Source organism: Primulina huaijiensis, chromosome 11, assembly GCF_012295235.1.
Source record: "Primulina huaijiensis isolate GDHJ02 chromosome 11, ASM1229523v2, whole genome shotgun sequence".
NCBI classification, from domain to species: domain Eukaryota; kingdom Viridiplantae; phylum Streptophyta; class Magnoliopsida; order Lamiales; family Gesneriaceae; genus Primulina; species Primulina huaijiensis.
This window is the reverse complement of record NC_133316.1, coordinates 23,687,785-23,706,585: the sequence shown is the minus strand read 5'-3', so window position 1 is coordinate 23,706,585 and position 18,801 is coordinate 23,687,785. Positions and strand designations below refer to the sequence as shown.

Sequence of the window (18,801 nt, the reverse complement as noted above, 5' to 3'; positions counted from 1 at the left end):
TGAAAATCACATAGTGAGATTAACCACGAAAATCATGCCGAGAAAATGTTGGTAGTAGAAATATTTGAAACTATGACTATTGATCAAGTACTCATCTACTCCATCAACTTGAATACTTATTTTTATAATAGTTGTTTTTTTTGGAGCAGTAGTGATATGGAGCAGGTATTTCATAAGTCGGTGTCACAGATATTTATTCGTGAGAATGATCAATCATGTTCATATTTACAATAAAAATTAATATATTTGACATAAAAAGTAATACTTTTTCATAGATGACACATATAGAATATTCGTTTCACAAAATTAACCCGTAAAACCGTCTCACATGAGTTTTTGTGAGTGATATGACCATTTTAAACGGATAGAATTGAAAGAATCTTTTTTGAAATTAAATTTGGAGAAATTTATCATAACATAGTTTCTTTTTAAAATTTTGAATAATTATAACAATGGTTAATTTTTCTAATATTATAAAAAATCTGCCGTGACGTTAAATTTTATATTCTGATATACTCATATTTAATAATATATATAGTGTGTATTACTTTTGTTCGTATCAAGATTATTTGCTTGTATAAAAATATATATTAATTTATCACCTTTTTTAATTCTTCTTTAGTCAACTAAAGGTAATATGAGGAGAAAATCAAAGGTACATGCAGTAATTTTTGTATTAAAATAATAGAATAATTTTTTCCAAAGAAAGAATAATATATAGAATGTTTGAATTCTTGGATTTTACGATAACCTCTAAATAACANTAAAGTCGGATTCGATGAAAATGAATTAATAAAAGGATGAGCAAGATTCTCAGAGGACGTCGTCCTCTACTATTAAGAAAAAAAATAGCAAAAGTTGATATCATTGATATTTCTATTATCAAATTTGAAAAAGATGAATTTTTCTAAACGCGACAGAGGCGAGGCGGCCATCCTGCAGATTCAAGCAACCCAACCTTGTAGCCATGCACGCTTTTGTTTAAAGGGGCGGCTAGGCAAGTGTTGATCGAGATAGCCAGCATCTGAAGCGTGAAGATGAATACGTGCACGCCATTAGAGTTTGTTATGTGATTAGCAGATAAAAAGTTAAATTTGCATTAGTGATTGTGTTAAACCAACCATACAAGAAGTTGGTTGGTGGCGCAATATAATAAAATAGAGCTGTATCCTTATTATCCTTGTCCTTGTCAACAAATAAAATGCGAACCATGCATGATGTATCCCAAGTTTGTATTATCCTTGTCCTATTGTCCTATGTCGTTTTGACACGATTAATCGGTAGATTACTAAATTTGAATCGGTGGTTGAAATGCAGAGGTGGCTATAACATGGCACAAAATAAGGGGGTCAAACTCCATTTTCAGATATTTTATTCATTTACGAACAGCTGTTTTTTTTATTAATTTATCTATATTACGTGTGACATTTAATAATGAATGTAAGATTCACACATCAACGACGTGTTGAACCTTGAAGACAGCTCATCGCTCGGATTCTTTGCCAGCCTATACATATACATATACATATTTTGTCAAGTCTTTGACTTTTTCTAATGCTTGAAAACTGTCCTTGGATTATGCATGTAATTGTTTAGTTAATTATATCTTCAAAAAAAAAAATTCAACTCTCCCGACAGCCATACGTGCTTTGCTTGTTAATTTACTTCATTAATTAACATGTTTATATATATACATATCTTTTATTTTTTATACGACATGTATTTTATTTATGGATGATGGTACGTAATATGTCGTTTGAAAATTATTTTTGTTTCCTGAAATATATGTAGTATAGTCATTTAAAAATTTAACATATCAAAAGATTGAGTTTAGAGTAAATGATTAATAAATCTCCAATAGCATATTTTTATTTGTGTATAATATCTATTAGACAAAAAAATTTATGTAGTTCATGATTTACAAAAAAAAAAAAATGTTTCTGTATTATCTGAGCTCACGTGTATTTTTTCAGATGAAATTTTATACAAAATATTGAAAATTTGATGTTATATGATATTTTAATACCAAATATTTTAAATCTGACACTAATAGATGATTTTTGAAGTTGAAAATCGGTACAAAATATTAAAAATATATTTTCATATGTGATATTCGAGTACAAAATGTTTCAGATCTGATATTAATATATGATTTTTGAGTACTTAAACATGTATAACAAGTTTTGATAGTAATATAGTTATCCAAATTTTATATTCAAAAAATTACTTTTTTACAAGATCTAAAATAGTTAGCACTAGCTCAAATATGATATATTAGTATATATTTTAAATATTTTGTAGCAATTTTTTTTAAAAAAAAAAACATATGTGAGCTTAGAGAGTGTAGAAACATTTTTGTGTGNTAGTTAGCACTCAAATATGATATATTAGTATATATTTTAAATATTTTGTAGCAATTTTTTTTTTAAAAAAAAACATATGTGAGCTTAGAGAGTGTAGAAACATTTTTGTGTGAATTAAAGACTTCATGAATTTTTTTAATATGACAAAAATTGAACACAAACTTATGCTTAGATTTAAAAGCAAATCTATCTTTAGGTTAATTAATATTAGAGAATAGATTATAATATATATATGTAATCACTATTTGAATTTCCACGCTATTAAAAAAAAACCTGTTGGGGGTCCTTCGACCTTACATTTGGATCTTACCCCGCTATTAAGGGAATGACTAAGATATGGTAACATATGATTTTCATGTGAAACTCACATAAATCATGAAATTACATGTAGGATTAACAACGAGTACGTGTGATATATTTTCAAAAAGTAGTTTTTAACGGGAATTGCTCAAAAATCACTGTTTCCGTGATATTAGTCTTAATGACACATTTGTCTTTTTTGGATGAAAATGAGTATAAAACATTGAAAATATGATACTAATATATGATATTTGAGTATCAACTGTTTTAGATCTAGTACAAAATATAAGATTTTGAGTATCAAATTGAAACAATTTTATTAATATCGATATTTACTATATATGTTTGGATTCTAAAAAATCATATGTTAATATCACATTTTACAAAATTTGTACTTAAATATTATATATTATGTTTTATTTTCAATGTTTTGTATTGATTTTCGTCCGAAAAAATAAATATGTCATTAATATCAATATTTTTTGTTATAAAAGTTTGGGTACTACAAAATAATAATTAATATAAGATTTGAAACAGTTGTTACTTAAATATCATATTTTTAATGTTTTGTACTGATTTTATTCAAAAAAGATTTGCGAACTCATGAAATGCAATCAAACTTTATCGTGGGTTAGACAGTACTAACACATTATTATTATTATTATTATTATTATTATTTTTTACAAAAAAACTGAATGCAAATTATATTTATTCAATTTTTAATCATTTGCAAAAAATATTGCACATTTTAACGACCTCAATTTCCAACAACACACATGCATGCGGTATTGTATTGACACACAGATAATGATCAAGACAAGCAAGATTGAATCTAAGATCCCCCAAAGCATCACCATTACAAGAAATAGAAATATAATTNCAACCATTCTTGACAGCCCACAATAAATAATGCATTAAATAAGTGAACAAGAAGAAATCAAACTAGCAAAGATATGAAAATTATTACATATTCACCATCATACTCGTAAATTTTTCATACAACAACGCTCCTTAGTTGATTAATTTATATCAATTTTAAATGTTGAACTCTCTTCTCTCTTGATTTGTCAAGTATATATCCCTGGATAAATTCCAATACCCTCCCTCTCTCCAACAAAGATAGCCAAAAATTTTGCTGACAAAATCCCATCTTGGCCCACTTTCTCTCGATCCATTTTTCCTTTGTTACACTTGGCCTTGCTCAAGAATTTTAATCCATCCATGGTATGAAAATATGGTAATGTGTTGGCAGAAAAGAGACTTTTTCTTGTTAATCATCCTGATCTTTGTAGCAACTAACTCAGGAGCAAAGCTCGTGCAAGGTCATGAAATTTCAGCTGGAAGTAAACTGGAGTTGATTCACAGGGATGATCTGCTAAGAAACCTGCAAGATGGGGTCAATCCCGTTTCGACGTTTCAGCGAATAAAGCAAATGCTCTACCATGATACGATTCGTTTTCGAGCGATTTCGAGTAGACCGAGGCTAAAACATGGCGGCGTCAGTTCCATCAGACGACAAGCCCAGGAAAAAACCGGTTATTATCAAGCCTCCACAAATGGCGGCAGCAGCAGTGGGGGAGAAATGCCGATGAATTCCGGCGCGGATTATGGAACAGGACAGTATTTTGTGCACCTCAAAGTTGGAACCCCCGCACAAAAAGTTACCCTTATTGCTGACACCGGAAGTGAATTGACTTGGACGAAGTGCAAGTATAGGTGTAATGGTGCACAATGCGGGATCGGAAATTCGAGGAATCGGCGGGTTTTTCGTGCTGATGATTCGTCCACATTCAAGACTGTGACTTGCTCTTCGAGCATGTGCAAGATTGAGCTTGCAAATCTGTTCTCCCTGGCTCAGTGCCCTTCTCCAAGGGATCCGTGTGCCTACGATTACAGGTACATAGTAAGCCTTTACGTTTGCATTTTATTCCTAGTTTGCGGAAGAGGGTACTTGAATCAGTTTTTAATTGGTTATGAAATGAAATTTAACATGGTTTTCTTACCCCTTGCTCAACAAGTAACAACAATTTTTTCTACATTCACTCTTGTTTATATGTTACGGTGTAGACAGACATCGAGTACATTGCAAGAAACTTCAAATCCTTCAAGATCAACAATGTCAATCTAAGGACTAGTAAATGGAGGAAGCTTATTCTATTGTCGGATGATCCAGTAAAATAATAAGCTAGAAATAAATTGAAGAGAAGTAGTCATTCACGTATCTACTCATCAAGCAGAGAAAACATTACACTTTAATGTGAAATATTCTTTAAATTTTATATGTATTTTTCTAAAAAAAAATTATACAAATTTTGTTACTTCATGACAAATTCTTCCATTCATAATTACTCATTTTTGGAGTGAAGAAATAGGCTCTGGAAAAAAAAATAAAAGAGGATGGAAGCTTTGTAAACAGTTACACCAGCAAAAGCTGCAATCTTGGTGGTGAATTCAATACACCTCTTACCTACACCCTACAGGCTAGTAATGACACTTATTGCTAAATAGATTAATGGCTCACATGCCAATGCATAACATATCTCTTTCAAGGACTTGTTTGGTTGAGTTAGTTACAGTTTCTTGTCTTGAACATTGACCCCATTCTTCCTGATATAGAAAAGAGAAACCCATATAGTTGACTCCAAGAGGCATGTTAATTATCCCATATGCTTCCTACATGAACCACCAAAACTCAAAAGTCCTGGAAGAAAGTGTTATTCCGCTTAAATTCAAGACCATGGTTCTTGACTGGATCAGATTATTAATTATTAATGCTTATGATCAGGTACTTAGATGGATCATCTACAATAGGAGTCTTTGCAAACGAGACTGTAACATTCAGCCTAACAAACGGCAAGAAGACGCGCCTCGAAAATGTGCTGGTTGGGTGCAGTGGATCTTCCCGTGGCCAAAGTTTTGAGGCTGCAGATGGGATCATAGGGCTAGGCTACAGCAACCATTCATTTGCATTTAAAGCAGCAAAAAGATTTGGTGGCAAGTTCTCATATTGTCTAGTTGATCACTTAAGCCCCAAGAACGTATCAAGCTACCTCATCTTCGGCTCCTACTACGAAACTGACATATCCCCTATAAAACTTCAATACACGGAGCTAGTTTTAGGAGTGATCCCTCCATTTTATGCTGTAAATATGAAAGGGATGTCAATAGGAGGCATACTGTTGGAAATCCCAATAGAAGTGTGGAATGTGAATGGCGTAGGGGGGGTGATAGTCGACTCTGGTTCGAGCCTAACATTCTTGACTCAACCGGCATATCAGCCTGTAATGGATGCTCTGAAGCCATCACTTTCGGGTTATAAGACCTTGAATCTGGACTTTGGACCACTAGAATACTGCTTCAACTCGACGGGTTTCGATAAATCTTTGGTGCCAAGACTGGTGTTCCATTTCGCGGATGGAGCAATATTTGAACCCCCGGTGAAGAGTTATGTGATTGATGCCGCTACTGGTGTTAAATGCCTCGGATTTGTGAATGCTACTTGGCCTGGTACCTCTGTGATTGGCAATATAATGCAACAGAACAATTTCTGGGAATTTGATATTGCCAAAGGTAGACTGGGTTTTGCTAGCTCATCTTGCTCTTCCTGACCCATGATCCAAGAAAGACGGTAAAACTGCATTGTAATTTATATTTTCTACTTATTTTTAACGTTTAAATTTATGATATACATGAATAGATTGATAAGAGTTTCTGATTGTATGAATGATTTTACAAATTTGATGAAGAAATTTGAAGGAAACACCGAGTTTCAGTGTCTACAAACAGAGTATAAATCAATCATTCAGTTTGAGCGGAGTGTCTAATATTGGAAACAAAAGGACAGATAAATGTTTGATGATGACTTTATTGATGGTTGGTTTGGACGATTATTCTATTGTTAGATTTCCTTTTTTTTTTAATTATGTAATGGGCATACCGAAACAAGGAAAAATACAAGTTCAGATATCTGAAACCTCAAAAGAGATCCTGAGGATATAAACCGTGCAAACGACGTAATGCATGAACTTTAATCCTATGAAATAGAGAATCAACTCAAACAGTATTATCAAAAAGCTTCAAGCCGCGCATTCTAGAGGCAGTAGACCGTCTCCGGAAAAGCTAAGAGACGAGGCTTGGCAAGGCGAGATGCTTCCCTATAGGTCTTCTTAAATCACTTGAGCGCAGTTTTAATGGTTGTCATAGGATAGCTCATCCGGGGCCATGCACAAATAGAGTCGCAGGCAAGAAAAGGAAATGCCATACAGCGACACTCAAATTTTGTATTACAGAAACAACATTGCTTGTCTTTGACAAATGGAAGGCGATCCTTTGTTGCTAGATTGTCTTATATCTCATGCATGCTTTAACAAGATCTTGACTACTCGAAGTTTTCATCTCTAAGACTAACTAAAGTATAACTCAATCAATAATTTATCGCCATTTTCTTTAATCTCTGTCTTCAAAGCTTTTGCGTCATAATCTTGTTTAATATCATGACTCAAAATGAATTTATTTTGAAAAAACGAACACGAGATAAAATATGGTACTGGATGATAGGACGGTTAAGGAACCAACTTCCTTGTACATGTTTTTTGAGAATTAGCTGAAGTCAGATTGGAGAAGAATTGAAAGAAACCATATGCCCTGAATGGAGCCACTTCTTATGCTTCGTCAAGGTATATAATCTCCCCACATTCATATATATATATTAATATCACTGCATAGGCGTTTGTGTGTGTTTTTTGTGAATTATATATTTTTAATTAAATAGTTATTTTAGTTATGATTTTTTACATCTAAAATTATAGATAAATAAATTGAAAAGTTATTTGTTTTAATTAACATGAAGTACGTATGATGCATACAAATACAAATTATATAATAAAAATTAAAAATAATAATTTTCTAAAAAACAATTTGAATCATTTTGTTATTTATTTGGGTTTAATCTCGTGTCATATTGGATGGATACATTAATTAAGAACTTATATAACTTATTTTCAAAATCGCTTCTCAAATTAAAATTCAAGCTGTTGATTTTATGTTATATAATATATAAAACGAAATGGACAAAAATAAATTTAAAAAAATATATATCCAAACACCACTTATAATTGTATAAGGCAGAATAACATAAAAATCAACCAAATTATAGATTTTATCAATACATAAATCATAATTTACATAAGTAAAGCATACTAAGAACAAATAGTTATAAATTTAATGTGGGGACCCGGACGCTAATCATGTTCTTAATCGCCATTGGGACTAATTAATCAATTATAATAAACAGGATCTAAATTTTTTTTTTTAAATATAATATCAAATGCGGAACGTAATGGAATCACTCTACTATACATATCAGTATAACAGTAAAGTACAAGTCTTGTACTATATACAATCATTTACAAACTAAAGTTCAACTACTAAATATCAAGTGTTCAACCTTATCTCAGATCAAGTCCGTAGTCTCCACTCTAATCACGATCTCTCTCTTCATCTCCTCGACCCTGAACCTGTCCCACCTGTTGTCATGCACACATACAAACACGACAACAGCCGGATAACTCCGGTGAGAATAAATCCCAGTATAAATCAACGAAACATGCAATTGTATAATTAATATAAAGCATGAAGCAGATATCAGATATATATCAAAATCTGAAATATAATTAATATCAAACTATCAATCATACTCGTGACTCTACGACTCAGACTAGACTCAATCCTAGTATAGGGATCCCGGTTTCTAGACGTTGGTATACCTATATCGACCAACAGTAATAGAAAAAACTCTGATTCTATCCACGTCGATATAACCAAACATCCAGTGTCTTGACCTATCCGTCACAGACTGTGGCACTATCGCCAATACACTATCTTGTGACATCGTGCAATGTGCCCGTGACGATCCCGCCACTATCAGGTACTTTTGTTACAAGATCACTCGTCTAATATTCGTCTAACACATGCTCTCTATACATCTATAGAACAAGCATATCAAATCAAATCAATGAAAATAATAACAAATAGTATGTGATTTAGGGAAACACAAGTATATCCTACTTGTGTCGATCTCCCAATACCACATTGACTTATACCTTTCGTTTGTAGTTTCGGTCTGAAGAAACGGAAGTTCTGAATTCAAGATTGTCTCTGTCAATCTGAAATGACATATCGAGAATAGCAATATCAAGATTCCATTCACAATTCAATACCGAATCTGATCAATCTGAATTTAACTCAAAATCAACGGCATAACGGTACCATCCCGATATTCCCGTCACTATCATATCAACAGATATCAATTACCAATCATAACACATATCCAATACAATCTGTAATCAATCCATCATCCCAATCTATTCAATTTCAATCAATATAATCTGAAAAATCATAACAATTCCATAATCAATCTGTTCTTCGATCTGACTTCGATTTTACGATGTCTAACATGTCAAGAACATCATACATGAATTATATCCGGTTCTGGAAATATCATAATTTCAAGACATATTCAAACGTAGTAAAACTTACGTCCAGTTATAGCATGCGTCGATAGGAACACAGTACTGAAGTCGGATTGCAAATCGGACGGGTGGCTTTTCCACAATCACAATCTACCTCGTCGCGCATATGCGCGAGACCTTCGGGTCTCACACCCTACTCAACTTATGTCATTCCAATTCATTCCTCGAAGTGGTCCGTCTATCATCCGATCAATTTATAAATTAATCAATCTCAGATTACCATGATAAAATCTCAGGCATTACATTTAAAATCTGTGTGACTAACTCAACAAAACAATATCAGACTAATGAAATAATAATATTAATAGTAAAATATAGCTTATAATATTCAATTTAAATAATATTTAACACAAATTTTTTTATATTTTGTTTTTAAAATTTTATGTCACAGATAATTAATTTCATATCAGAATCTATCTTTTGTACACTAACATTGATGACTATTAATTTCTTATTAAATATAATTTTAAAATAATAAATAAATCAACATATATAATGAAATACACATTCAAATAAAATTTTATGGTAAATATCAAATAAACTAATACAATAATTATTAAATATAAAATTTAAACTATTTAAAATCTGAAATATAATCAAAAAAATAAATTTTCATAATAATATTATTTTTTTTATTTTTTGAATTAGTTAATTTGATTTCAAAATAATTAAACAAAGATATTAAAATATCATATGAAAAAACTTTAATATTTTAACAAATGTTAATTAATGATAATTATATTTATTATAAAGAGTATGTCATATATTGTTTTTACAGTAGAAAATAGTTTCTTTGTCTTTTAATTATTCATTAATCTCTTTTCAAGTATTACATATTTAGAATTTTGACTGATGATTGATTTTGACTATCAAATGCATTTAATTTTTAGTTATATAATTTAATAAAATACTCATACCAATAACATACACATTATATATATATATATAAATTTCCACATTTTTCGTATATTTTTTCAATTTTTACTATCTTTTAAAATAAAAATCTGAATTTTATATGTATTACACTATAAATTTTCATATTAATAGTTATTATCTAACTTGAAAGAAAAAATCGATGCGAATATATATTTTTTACAATCAAATAATTTTCATATATATTAGTTAATAAATAATTATTAAAAATACATATAATTTATATTTTTGCATCAAGCCTTCATATATGAATTATTATTATATTTTTATGTATTTGTGTGTGCTTAGTTCTTATTTACTTGCGTACATCGAACATTGCAAACTATTTGTTTTCGATGATCCATTTTTTAATATTAAATAGGTCGTAATATTAATATTTGAAACCAAATTTTGTGTATTGAATTTATAAATTTGTCTGGTAGAATATTTTTTAAAAAAGTGCTACTATGATACATTTTAATATAAAATAAAATAGCTACACACCACAGGAGATAGTGAAAGTAAATTTTTTTTTAACAATTATGCCTTAAAATTTACATATTATAAGAGATGATTTTGGAACTGAAACCAAAAAAAATATTTTAGTCCTGATTTTGGTTCAATTGTTCTTGAGAACCAATGTCGGGTTTACTTTTAGACCTTTAATATCTAAATCTTAAATAATCTAAATAGATGTTTAAGATACTGTCAAATTTCGTGCATTTAATTTATAAATTTGTTTGATATATATTTTTTTAATAAAAAAATGCTACTAAAATATTTAAATTCTTTATTATAGCTAAATTCTCCGAATTCTTCTAAGAAATTCATATTTTATGAGATTATTATTATATTAACATCCATAATTGTTTATATAAATTTTACTAAATAATTTATTAAACTCTTTACTTTCAATTCTTAGTTAAAAAATCATAAAATATATTAGTATTAAACTTCATATTATCATATTATCCTATATTTATCATGTTATTCTACTATTATATATACAGTTAATTTTTTTCATATGTCATTTTGTCATACTATAATTTATTACTTAATTAGAAATTGTATTTAAAATATAATTACAAAATTGCACTAATATTATAAAAAAAACATTTAGAAAGAAAATTAAAGGTATAAAACATTTAACGGTAGTATAAAGATGGATTATTTGATAAAATTGATATAAGAGTTGCATTTTTATTCTTGAAATTATATAAATTACTACAATTAAGGTATATTGTAGTCATAATTCATTAATAATTAATTATATATTAGGTAAAATAAATATTAAATTTTGATATTCTATTTTTGCCTTTGCAGAAATTAGAATTTTATGTATATATTTTTATTGAGTGTTTGGATTTGTATTGATAAAGATGTCATTTTAATCTTTTCAGAATTGAGAAACAAAACACATGATCCATACTTTTATAGGCTTATATAGATACAAATTATCCGTAAGAGTTATGTAGGTGAGGTGTCTTTAAAGCTGGCATGTCACCTAAGGATGTGAAGAGAAGAAGTTGACTCGTTTGTTGGCCATAATAGAAACCACTGGCTATCACCGGTTGTTGGTTGATAGGAAGGACTCACTCGCTGGGATTTGGAAGAGGCTTTAGCAGTTGACAGAAGAAACAACCGGCAATGTCTTGTCAAGGGCAAAAAGAGGTGGAAGCTCATTTTACACTCAAACACCACTGATCAGCTAGAAGAAAAAGTAAAGATACACAAGGTGATCGAGAAGGCTGAAGAAGATAGATTAGTTACTGAAATCTATTTTGTAAACTTTTTGATCTCAAATTTTGTAATCGACTGGGTTTTGGGATAATAAATAAAATATTGCTCTCTCGTGCATATGGCTCATTTACAATCGAACCACGGAAATCAGTCTCTCAGTACTGTTCATTCTTGTTTATTGCACTTGCTATCACCACACCAACACAAAACTATCTCGATCCTTCAAAACAATTGGAAAGGGACATGAAAAGGGTTTTATCTTCCCAGATTGTTTTTAATCAACTTATCTAAAGAATAATATCCAAGACATTTGTTGGGCAAAATTCGGAAAACTTTAAAATTTCTTACATGTACAAGCGAAGGTGCATATGGTCCATGCACTCATTTAAAATACAGCTTATGGTAGAAACATTTTGAATTTTAGGACGCATCGAAGAAAGGTTCCTTGTGCATCATAAATGAATATGTAACCAAACGCTACCACAAGTGATTTCCAGCAGCCTTAAAAACCAGATGTGTACCATCCAGCATCAAAGCCAAGAACAATCGGCAAGAGAACCAGGACAAAACTACAAACTTCTTTGACCAGGTGATTGTCCTCGTCTAATGCGGCAACCACGTACACCACGACCACGACCACGACCACGAACTAGTCTGACCCGAGGTCTGCTCAAGGAAGAAGTGTCTATACCAGACTGTCTTATATGTGCCCTTTCCCTTGCCCTCTCCTGTAAATTAATGGTAGTTGAGCCGCTATTCGAAGGTGATACTGGTTTCCCACCAGTGTCCTGTGTCAGAGTGGGAAAACCTTGTTCAGAAGCCACAGTATCTACGTAACTGCTAGTTGATGCTTCCTCGGTGGTAGTAGTTGCAGCCCCAGAAAACTGATCAGCTTCTCCTCCTGTTTCACTTCCATCATTAAGCTTATCTGAACTTTCACCATCATTCTTCTCCTCTGGGTCAAAAGTTGCAGGAATAAAGGGTTCCATTCCTGGTTCTACCGATCGCTCATCATCTGCTCTTGTTCATGCTTTTGTTCAAAGCATATCATTCGTTGTACAATGAATATTTGAATGCAACTACATGGTTGAAAATGTGCCATATACGTTGCAGTAGTTTAGTGCTTGGATAAAGGAATCAAGATGATGTGTTTCAAACTGTATCTCCACATAATTGTTAAAGTATCACTGCATTTGCATTAATCTACATAGTGAGACTAATGTATAAACATTACTAAATCTTGAAACAGATACAACAAAATAAAAACGTCAACACTCATTAACAACCACTTGCTCGTTCATCGGGGAATCAAAAAGCTTCCACACACTCTATTTCTGTTCCTTTCTAAGTTCAACACCACTGGCCTTAGGGAGTTGTTGAATTCTCTCAGGTTTCTCCCTTTAGGGCAGCAACATATATTTCGTTTGTGTCCTCTTTCCTCTTTAGTTCCGCCAGGTACTCGGCCAGCCGTTCTTGATTAACTCTACCTATCAACTGATCAGCACCATGCATGCACACAAGATTTTAGCATTGGCAGGCAACTTTTCTTACATTAAAATGATGCAATATCTCTTCATAGTCAACGAGAACTCAGCAAGGCAATTCGTGAACACAGATACTACATTCTATGTCCTCCATCTAATTAGAATATTTAATCTTGATTGATAGATGAGGTTTCCATATAAATAGTCACACAAAAATGCACATAGTCAATATAAGGCATCAAAAGTAACAAAGCTAAATGAATTTAAACTTAATTAGATGCTTGATTGCACTTAAATTACTATTGCACTTCCTACTGATGTCAATCAAAGACTTCGTCAAAAATTTGTAGAGCCCGGGTATAGAAAGCTACCAGCAGAAACTATATTTTTTTCATTCCAATTTTTTTAGCATCGTTTATCAAAAATTAATCGAAGTCCATTATCCAAATTGCAACTTTGAACTGGCTGTTCTAGGAAATAGGGGCCTGAAAATAAAGATAGCATGGCAATATGCCAGATGTAAACGTAACTTGCTGGCACAATGTATATTCTTTGAACATTTCACCTAATCATCACCGTTTCTACACCACAAAGAAGCTTATACTCCAACTGTTGCGACGCTGGGAATTTCGAAGCAGACCTGCTGATTAATATAATACATCGATTCAGGTTCAAAACAAACTGCTGAAGTTCAAATGCATACAAATTTGTGTTTTCTGTTCCATGTCATCGATCAAAGTGATCTATCCACGATCCTGGAACGACGCCGCACACGGTGGCGAAGGCGAAGAAGAAAAGGTTGGAATCTCTTGTTTTCCTCACCAACCATCTCCATGGCTGGCTCTTCTCCCACAGAACCGACATGCCAATTTTCGACACTCTCCTGTCGTGTACTGTATAAACCTAATCTCTGTTAAACATCTAAAATGCGACGTCGTCCCGATTAGCATGCAATTGAATTAGGCTGAGACACTCGTAGTCCAGCCACCAAGCAATTCAAGCCCAATAACTCGCAATGGACCCCCATCACTTTGCTTTGTAACAAATGTAAGAGTGTAAAGGAACCTAATCAATAAAAAACTCGAAATAAATATATTTTAGTTTAAGTTTTATTCGAAGTTAAAAAAATTTTAATAAATTTTTTTTATAGTTTGGTTCATTCGAACATATTCGAGAGCTATTCAAATTATTGCTTGAAAATAAATTCTCGAAAATCTATTTATTTAATATATATGTATATTATATTAATAAAATATCAAAGTTCATGGGCTAGAACAATAAGATTTGGGCTCGAATTCGATAAATTCATATATGAATCAAATATTTTTTGAGACGTTCAAAAAGCTCGCTAACAGGGTATGTTCATTTACACTCATTTGAACTAACAAAAATGTATATTGTTGTTTTCGTTCCGATGGATTGATCTTTTAATATGCCATGGTGCAATGAGAATGTAGCATTTGTTTTATATAAATAAATGACTGTAGTCCAAGGCACAAAAGAAAGGGTATTTCGGCAAACAAAAAGACTCTAAATGGGCATTAACAACACTTGTAATTAGTTCCCACTAGCAAGCATAGAACACATAATTGAACTACATACTAATATTCCGACTCCAATTTTGTTCGTTGCTTCTGAGTTGTTAAAGGAGTTCCAGCTAGTTTTAAAAAAAAATTAATTGACTCAGATTACAGAGGAAATTAACCACGAGTACATTAGTTTTACAAGAACCGGTAACTTTAATTATTCCATGTTACTAATTTCCTAATTTTAAATTTTATTAGCTAAGTTTCTTTCCATGGACGCGCGACCGATGCATGAAGCAAGCGACACACACACATATATATAAGAGAGCAACATCCATACTCGAAATAAATCCGGTATCCAACATGATCGGCGTGTACGTCTTTTGTTTACTTGCATGATCATGCATGCCGGGATCCAATAAAAAAAACCCAATGCAGATATTGTACTGTTAATTTCTAAGCTTTAAATCAAAATCACTAGCAACATCTAAAATCTGGATCAGGTTGGTAATGTGAATGCGTCGGGAGAAGGAGAGCATGGCATTCTTTCCCCCAGTCAAAGATAGGGTTAAATGATTAGGATTTCGTCATCGGGGTCTTTTTTGGTGTATGAAAAATGATATTTTAAGGAAAGAAAAAGTGTATGCAAAGATGGTGGGACACCACATACATTTGACAGCAATAATAATAATAATCAAAAGTTATATAAAGCAAACTAGCCATGACGGGGAGCCAGGTAGTTTTGTTCCTTCTGCTTCCTTTTTTCGATCCATTTCCTCATAACATATATATGGCTTCAGCTATTGTTCATGATATACATACATACATATATATAGATGTTGGATCCAATATTTCACTCGAACCTGGTCACATGCTGTAAATACAGGTTTTGAGGTTTGGTTCGGAAAATATATGTTAACATAAATTATAGCATACGTAAATAACATTTAGCAACATTTTTGTCAGAAAAAAAAGGAAAGAAAAGAAAAGACAACAAGCCATGTTTTGCAACTATATATTGTTTAATAATATTTAAAGCTATGAGTTGTGGGGAAGGGGTCGGTGAGTTGGGCCAGGCAGCCTTTATGCGGGTCCTTCTAGTTTTGTTAGTTGATGAGCAGACAAAAGCATTGAAGCTTCTGTGTTTTCACATATTCATTACTTGCCAAGAATCTTGTAAAGCTCCCGCAAAGCACTTGTAATTATGCTCTGTGCATTGTCGACTGTTAATCTTGATTAAAATTTAATTTCATATATTTCAAAAGAAAAAAGTCTCTAAGTGAAGCTCCAAAAACAAGAAAAAAATCTTAACTTGATCGATAACTCTTGCAAGATTTTAGATTTCATTTGCTCATACGTACTAAGGAAGCACAAAAATATAGCCATATAAAATAAGATCAGAAGAAAACTGCATTAAAGATGATGTTTACTAAAGCTATGTGAATGAATTGCCAACTAATGTATAAAGACAAAAATTGGGATAATGGCTACTTTTGTGGCTTTGATCTCTAACCGCTAGTGGGCTATAGATCATATATAAATATATAAAAAAATCTTTTAGTGTCATGCAAGACTTGACAGAAGATACTATAAATTCAACATTTAATTCCCAAACTAATCCCTCCATTTCCTGCATATCTACACTCCACCTAGCTATTGATTTCAGTTTTCTCTTTACATTTGCACGCATCAACATTAAGACAGAGAAACGAATATTTGATAAAGTCTATGGGGCCTATGACTCTTCCTCCAGGATTCAGATTCCATCCCACGGATGAGGAGCTGGTTGCCTACTATCTTGATCGGAAAATCAGCGGTGGGATTATCGAGCTTGAAGTCATCCCAGAAGTTGATCTCTACAAATGTGAACCATGGGATTTACCAGGTAATTATAGGTCAGATTCCGTCACTCAATTAATCAAAACACAACCCGTTCTTATAACACAATGCAAGCTTTTTCATTTCACACAGATAAATCCTTCTTGCCAAGTAAAGATATGGAGTGGTACTTCTACAGTCCCCGGGACAGGAAATATCCCAATGGTCTGAGGACGAACCGGGCAACCAGGGCCGGTTACTGGAAAGCCACGGGAAAAGATCGGGCTGTGCACTCAGGAAAACGGGTCGTCGGCATGAAGAAGACATTGGTATACTACAAAGGGAGAGCACCTCATGGCATCAGAACTGATTGGGTGATGCATGAGTATCGCCTCTTGCAATTTGCGTCAGGAGCTGAGTTACCCCTCCAGGTACTATAATACTATTCATCGACTCTTATATATAATCTAGAAAGAAATCTAAGAATCACATTTTTAGAAGTTGCAAACCTAGATTAAATTCTATACTAGTTCAGCTTCTTTAATTGATATAAGCTGTGATTCATTAATTTTCCTAATGGGTTTTCCCAAATGTGATGGTGCAGGATTCCTATGCATTATGTAGGGTATCTAAGAAGAACATGGTTGTCTCCAAACCGAAAGAGACCCTTGACAATATTTCCTCTGCGGAAACCTCCCGAGATGAAACTGCCTATGATGAAAACAGTACCAGGGATCACGAAATGAGTTCGAAATTCGACCCCTCTTGTTCAGAAGTCACACGATGGACTACTCCATCGATCGCTGCTAACGACGATTTATTCCCTCATAATATCACATCCCATGAAGTCAACAGCTCGGTCAATCAATTTTATTTTCCGGAATTAGACAACATATCAAATTTCATGTTTCAGGTGATTAACAGTGGTATTTAATTTATTTTTTCCATCTCCTTTTATTTATCTATGTGTAATAAAATCGTCAAAAAAAATCTATGTATAATAAAGAAATATTACGTAGCTTATGTTTTCGCTAGGTTCCAAAAATAGTACCGCGGAATGATTCGTTGGGCCTGCTGCGGGTTCTCTTTTGATTTAAAGTTACGAAAGTAGAAATTATGGCAACGGCTTTTTATGATCAACGCTATCCCCAATTTTTTTCGTATAAACAATCTACTTTTTTAGATTACGAAAACCCAAAAAAATAAAAAGCAACTATGCTATAGATTTTGGTTTTTTTATATGAAAACGTTAATAATAAATCGGGCAGTAACTCTCGCGGTGTTTAGCTTAGAGCCATTACACCGTACATTTTGATTTATTCCTTAATTACTACTTCAACATTTTTGTCCAATTCATAAAATAATTTGATGTTCATGCAGGATGCGAGGATTCCGAGCAATATTTACAGTGGTATGGATGAGGCCGAAACTCCATGTCCGGCGCCATTAGCGCTTGAGGACTTCCCTGAAATCGATTTAGCAGCGGTGAAATCGATTGGTGAATATATGAGTTGTGACAGATTCAGGACAACAGCAACAACATTGGAAGAGATTTTTTCCACATTTTAGAACTTCAGCTGCAAAAATTAACGATCGATACATGCGTGCAAGCAGCTAGCAAGATTTTCTTTATTTTTTCCCCTCACACATAATTATTTTTGTAATGAAACTGAAAAAGGCAGTTATTTGAAAGAAGAGGTGATATATATAATGATTAATTACATAGCCTAGGGGGATTATATTTATTCGTGTGTTTCTCCCTGGAATTCAAGATTTCATACATATCTTGGAGCTTAGCATTTATTATCCATGATAGTGTTTTAAAGAGGGAGCTGAGCCAAATTTATTTTTTTTAAATGAAAATCATGTTTCTTTTTGTTGTTGAAATAGTGTAGTGGGTAAGAGTTGGGAACGTTTAAAATTCCTGCCTGATCAAGTTGGCAGGTTGATGAATCCCGGCCAGATAAAAAGGTGTAATATTTTCTAATTATTATGATTTCAATTATTACTTACTAATTAACTATCAAATATGGCAATTTCGTCCTACTCATGGTTGCAGTCTTAGCCTTACGATTAATTGTAATTCAGAGTGTTTGCTTAAGGAGTTGGCACTTAAAAGGCATCCCCC

The 18,801-nt window shown here is 32.5% G+C and overlaps 3 protein-coding genes across 3 annotated transcripts; 2 read left to right on the top strand and 1 right to left on the bottom strand.

Moving 5' to 3' along the window:
- The first annotated feature begins 3,641 nt into the window (after positions 1 to 3,641).
- On the top strand, positions 3,642 to 6,446 carry LOC140988641 (aspartic proteinase NANA, chloroplast). Its single transcript, XM_073457674.1, has 2 exons — positions 3,642 to 4,559; positions 5,449 to 6,446. Exons 1-2 carry the CDS (start codon positions 3,898 to 3,900, stop codon positions 6,269 to 6,271), a joined length of 1,485 nt encoding a protein of 494 aa, XP_073313775.1. The 5' UTR covers positions 3,642 to 3,897; the 3' UTR covers positions 6,272 to 6,446.
- Positions 6,447 to 12,307: 5,861 nt separating this feature from the next.
- Positions 12,308 to 14,226, bottom strand: LOC140989011 (uncharacterized). Its single transcript, XM_073458166.1, has 2 exons — positions 14,033 to 14,226; positions 12,308 to 13,339 (listed from the first exon to the last, which is right to left on the bottom strand). The coding sequence occupies exon 2, from the start codon at positions 12,832 to 12,834 to the stop codon at positions 12,415 to 12,417; it is 420 nt and encodes a 139-aa protein (XP_073314267.1). The 5' UTR covers positions 12,835 to 13,339; positions 14,033 to 14,226; the 3' UTR covers positions 12,308 to 12,414.
- A 2,266-nt stretch (positions 14,227 to 16,492) lies between these two features.
- On the top strand, positions 16,493 to 18,395 carry LOC140988956 (NAC domain-containing protein 54-like). Its single transcript, XM_073458074.1, has 4 exons — positions 16,493 to 16,740; positions 16,827 to 17,104; positions 17,278 to 17,586; positions 18,054 to 18,395. The coding sequence occupies exons 1-4, from the start codon at positions 16,584 to 16,586 to the stop codon at positions 18,240 to 18,242; spliced, it is 933 nt and encodes a 310-aa protein (XP_073314175.1). The 5' UTR covers positions 16,493 to 16,583; the 3' UTR covers positions 18,243 to 18,395.
- Positions 18,396 to 18,801: the final 406 nt, after the last annotated feature.

Coding starts and splice junctions, on each gene's coding strand:
- LOC140988641 (XM_073457674.1), top strand. CDS start 3,898: ATGGTAATGTGTTGGCAGAAAAGAGACTTTTTCTTGTTAATCATCCTG. Junction 4,560..5,448: donor CCGTGTGCCTACGATTACAG/GTACATAGTAAG, acceptor GCTTATGATCAG/GTACTTAGATGGATCATCTA.
- LOC140989011 (XM_073458166.1), bottom strand. CDS start 12,834: ATGGAACCCTTTATTCCTGCAACTTTTGACCCAGAGGAGAAGAATGAT.
- LOC140988956 (XM_073458074.1), top strand. CDS start 16,584: ATGGGGCCTATGACTCTTCCTCCAGGATTCAGATTCCATCCCACGGAT. Junction 17,105..17,277: donor GAGCTGAGTTACCCCTCCAG/GTACTATAATAC, acceptor GTGATGGTGCAG/GATTCCTATGCATTATGTAG. Junction 17,587..18,053: donor TATCAAATTTCATGTTTCAG/GTGATTAACAGT, acceptor ATGTTCATGCAG/GATGCGAGGATTCCGAGCAA.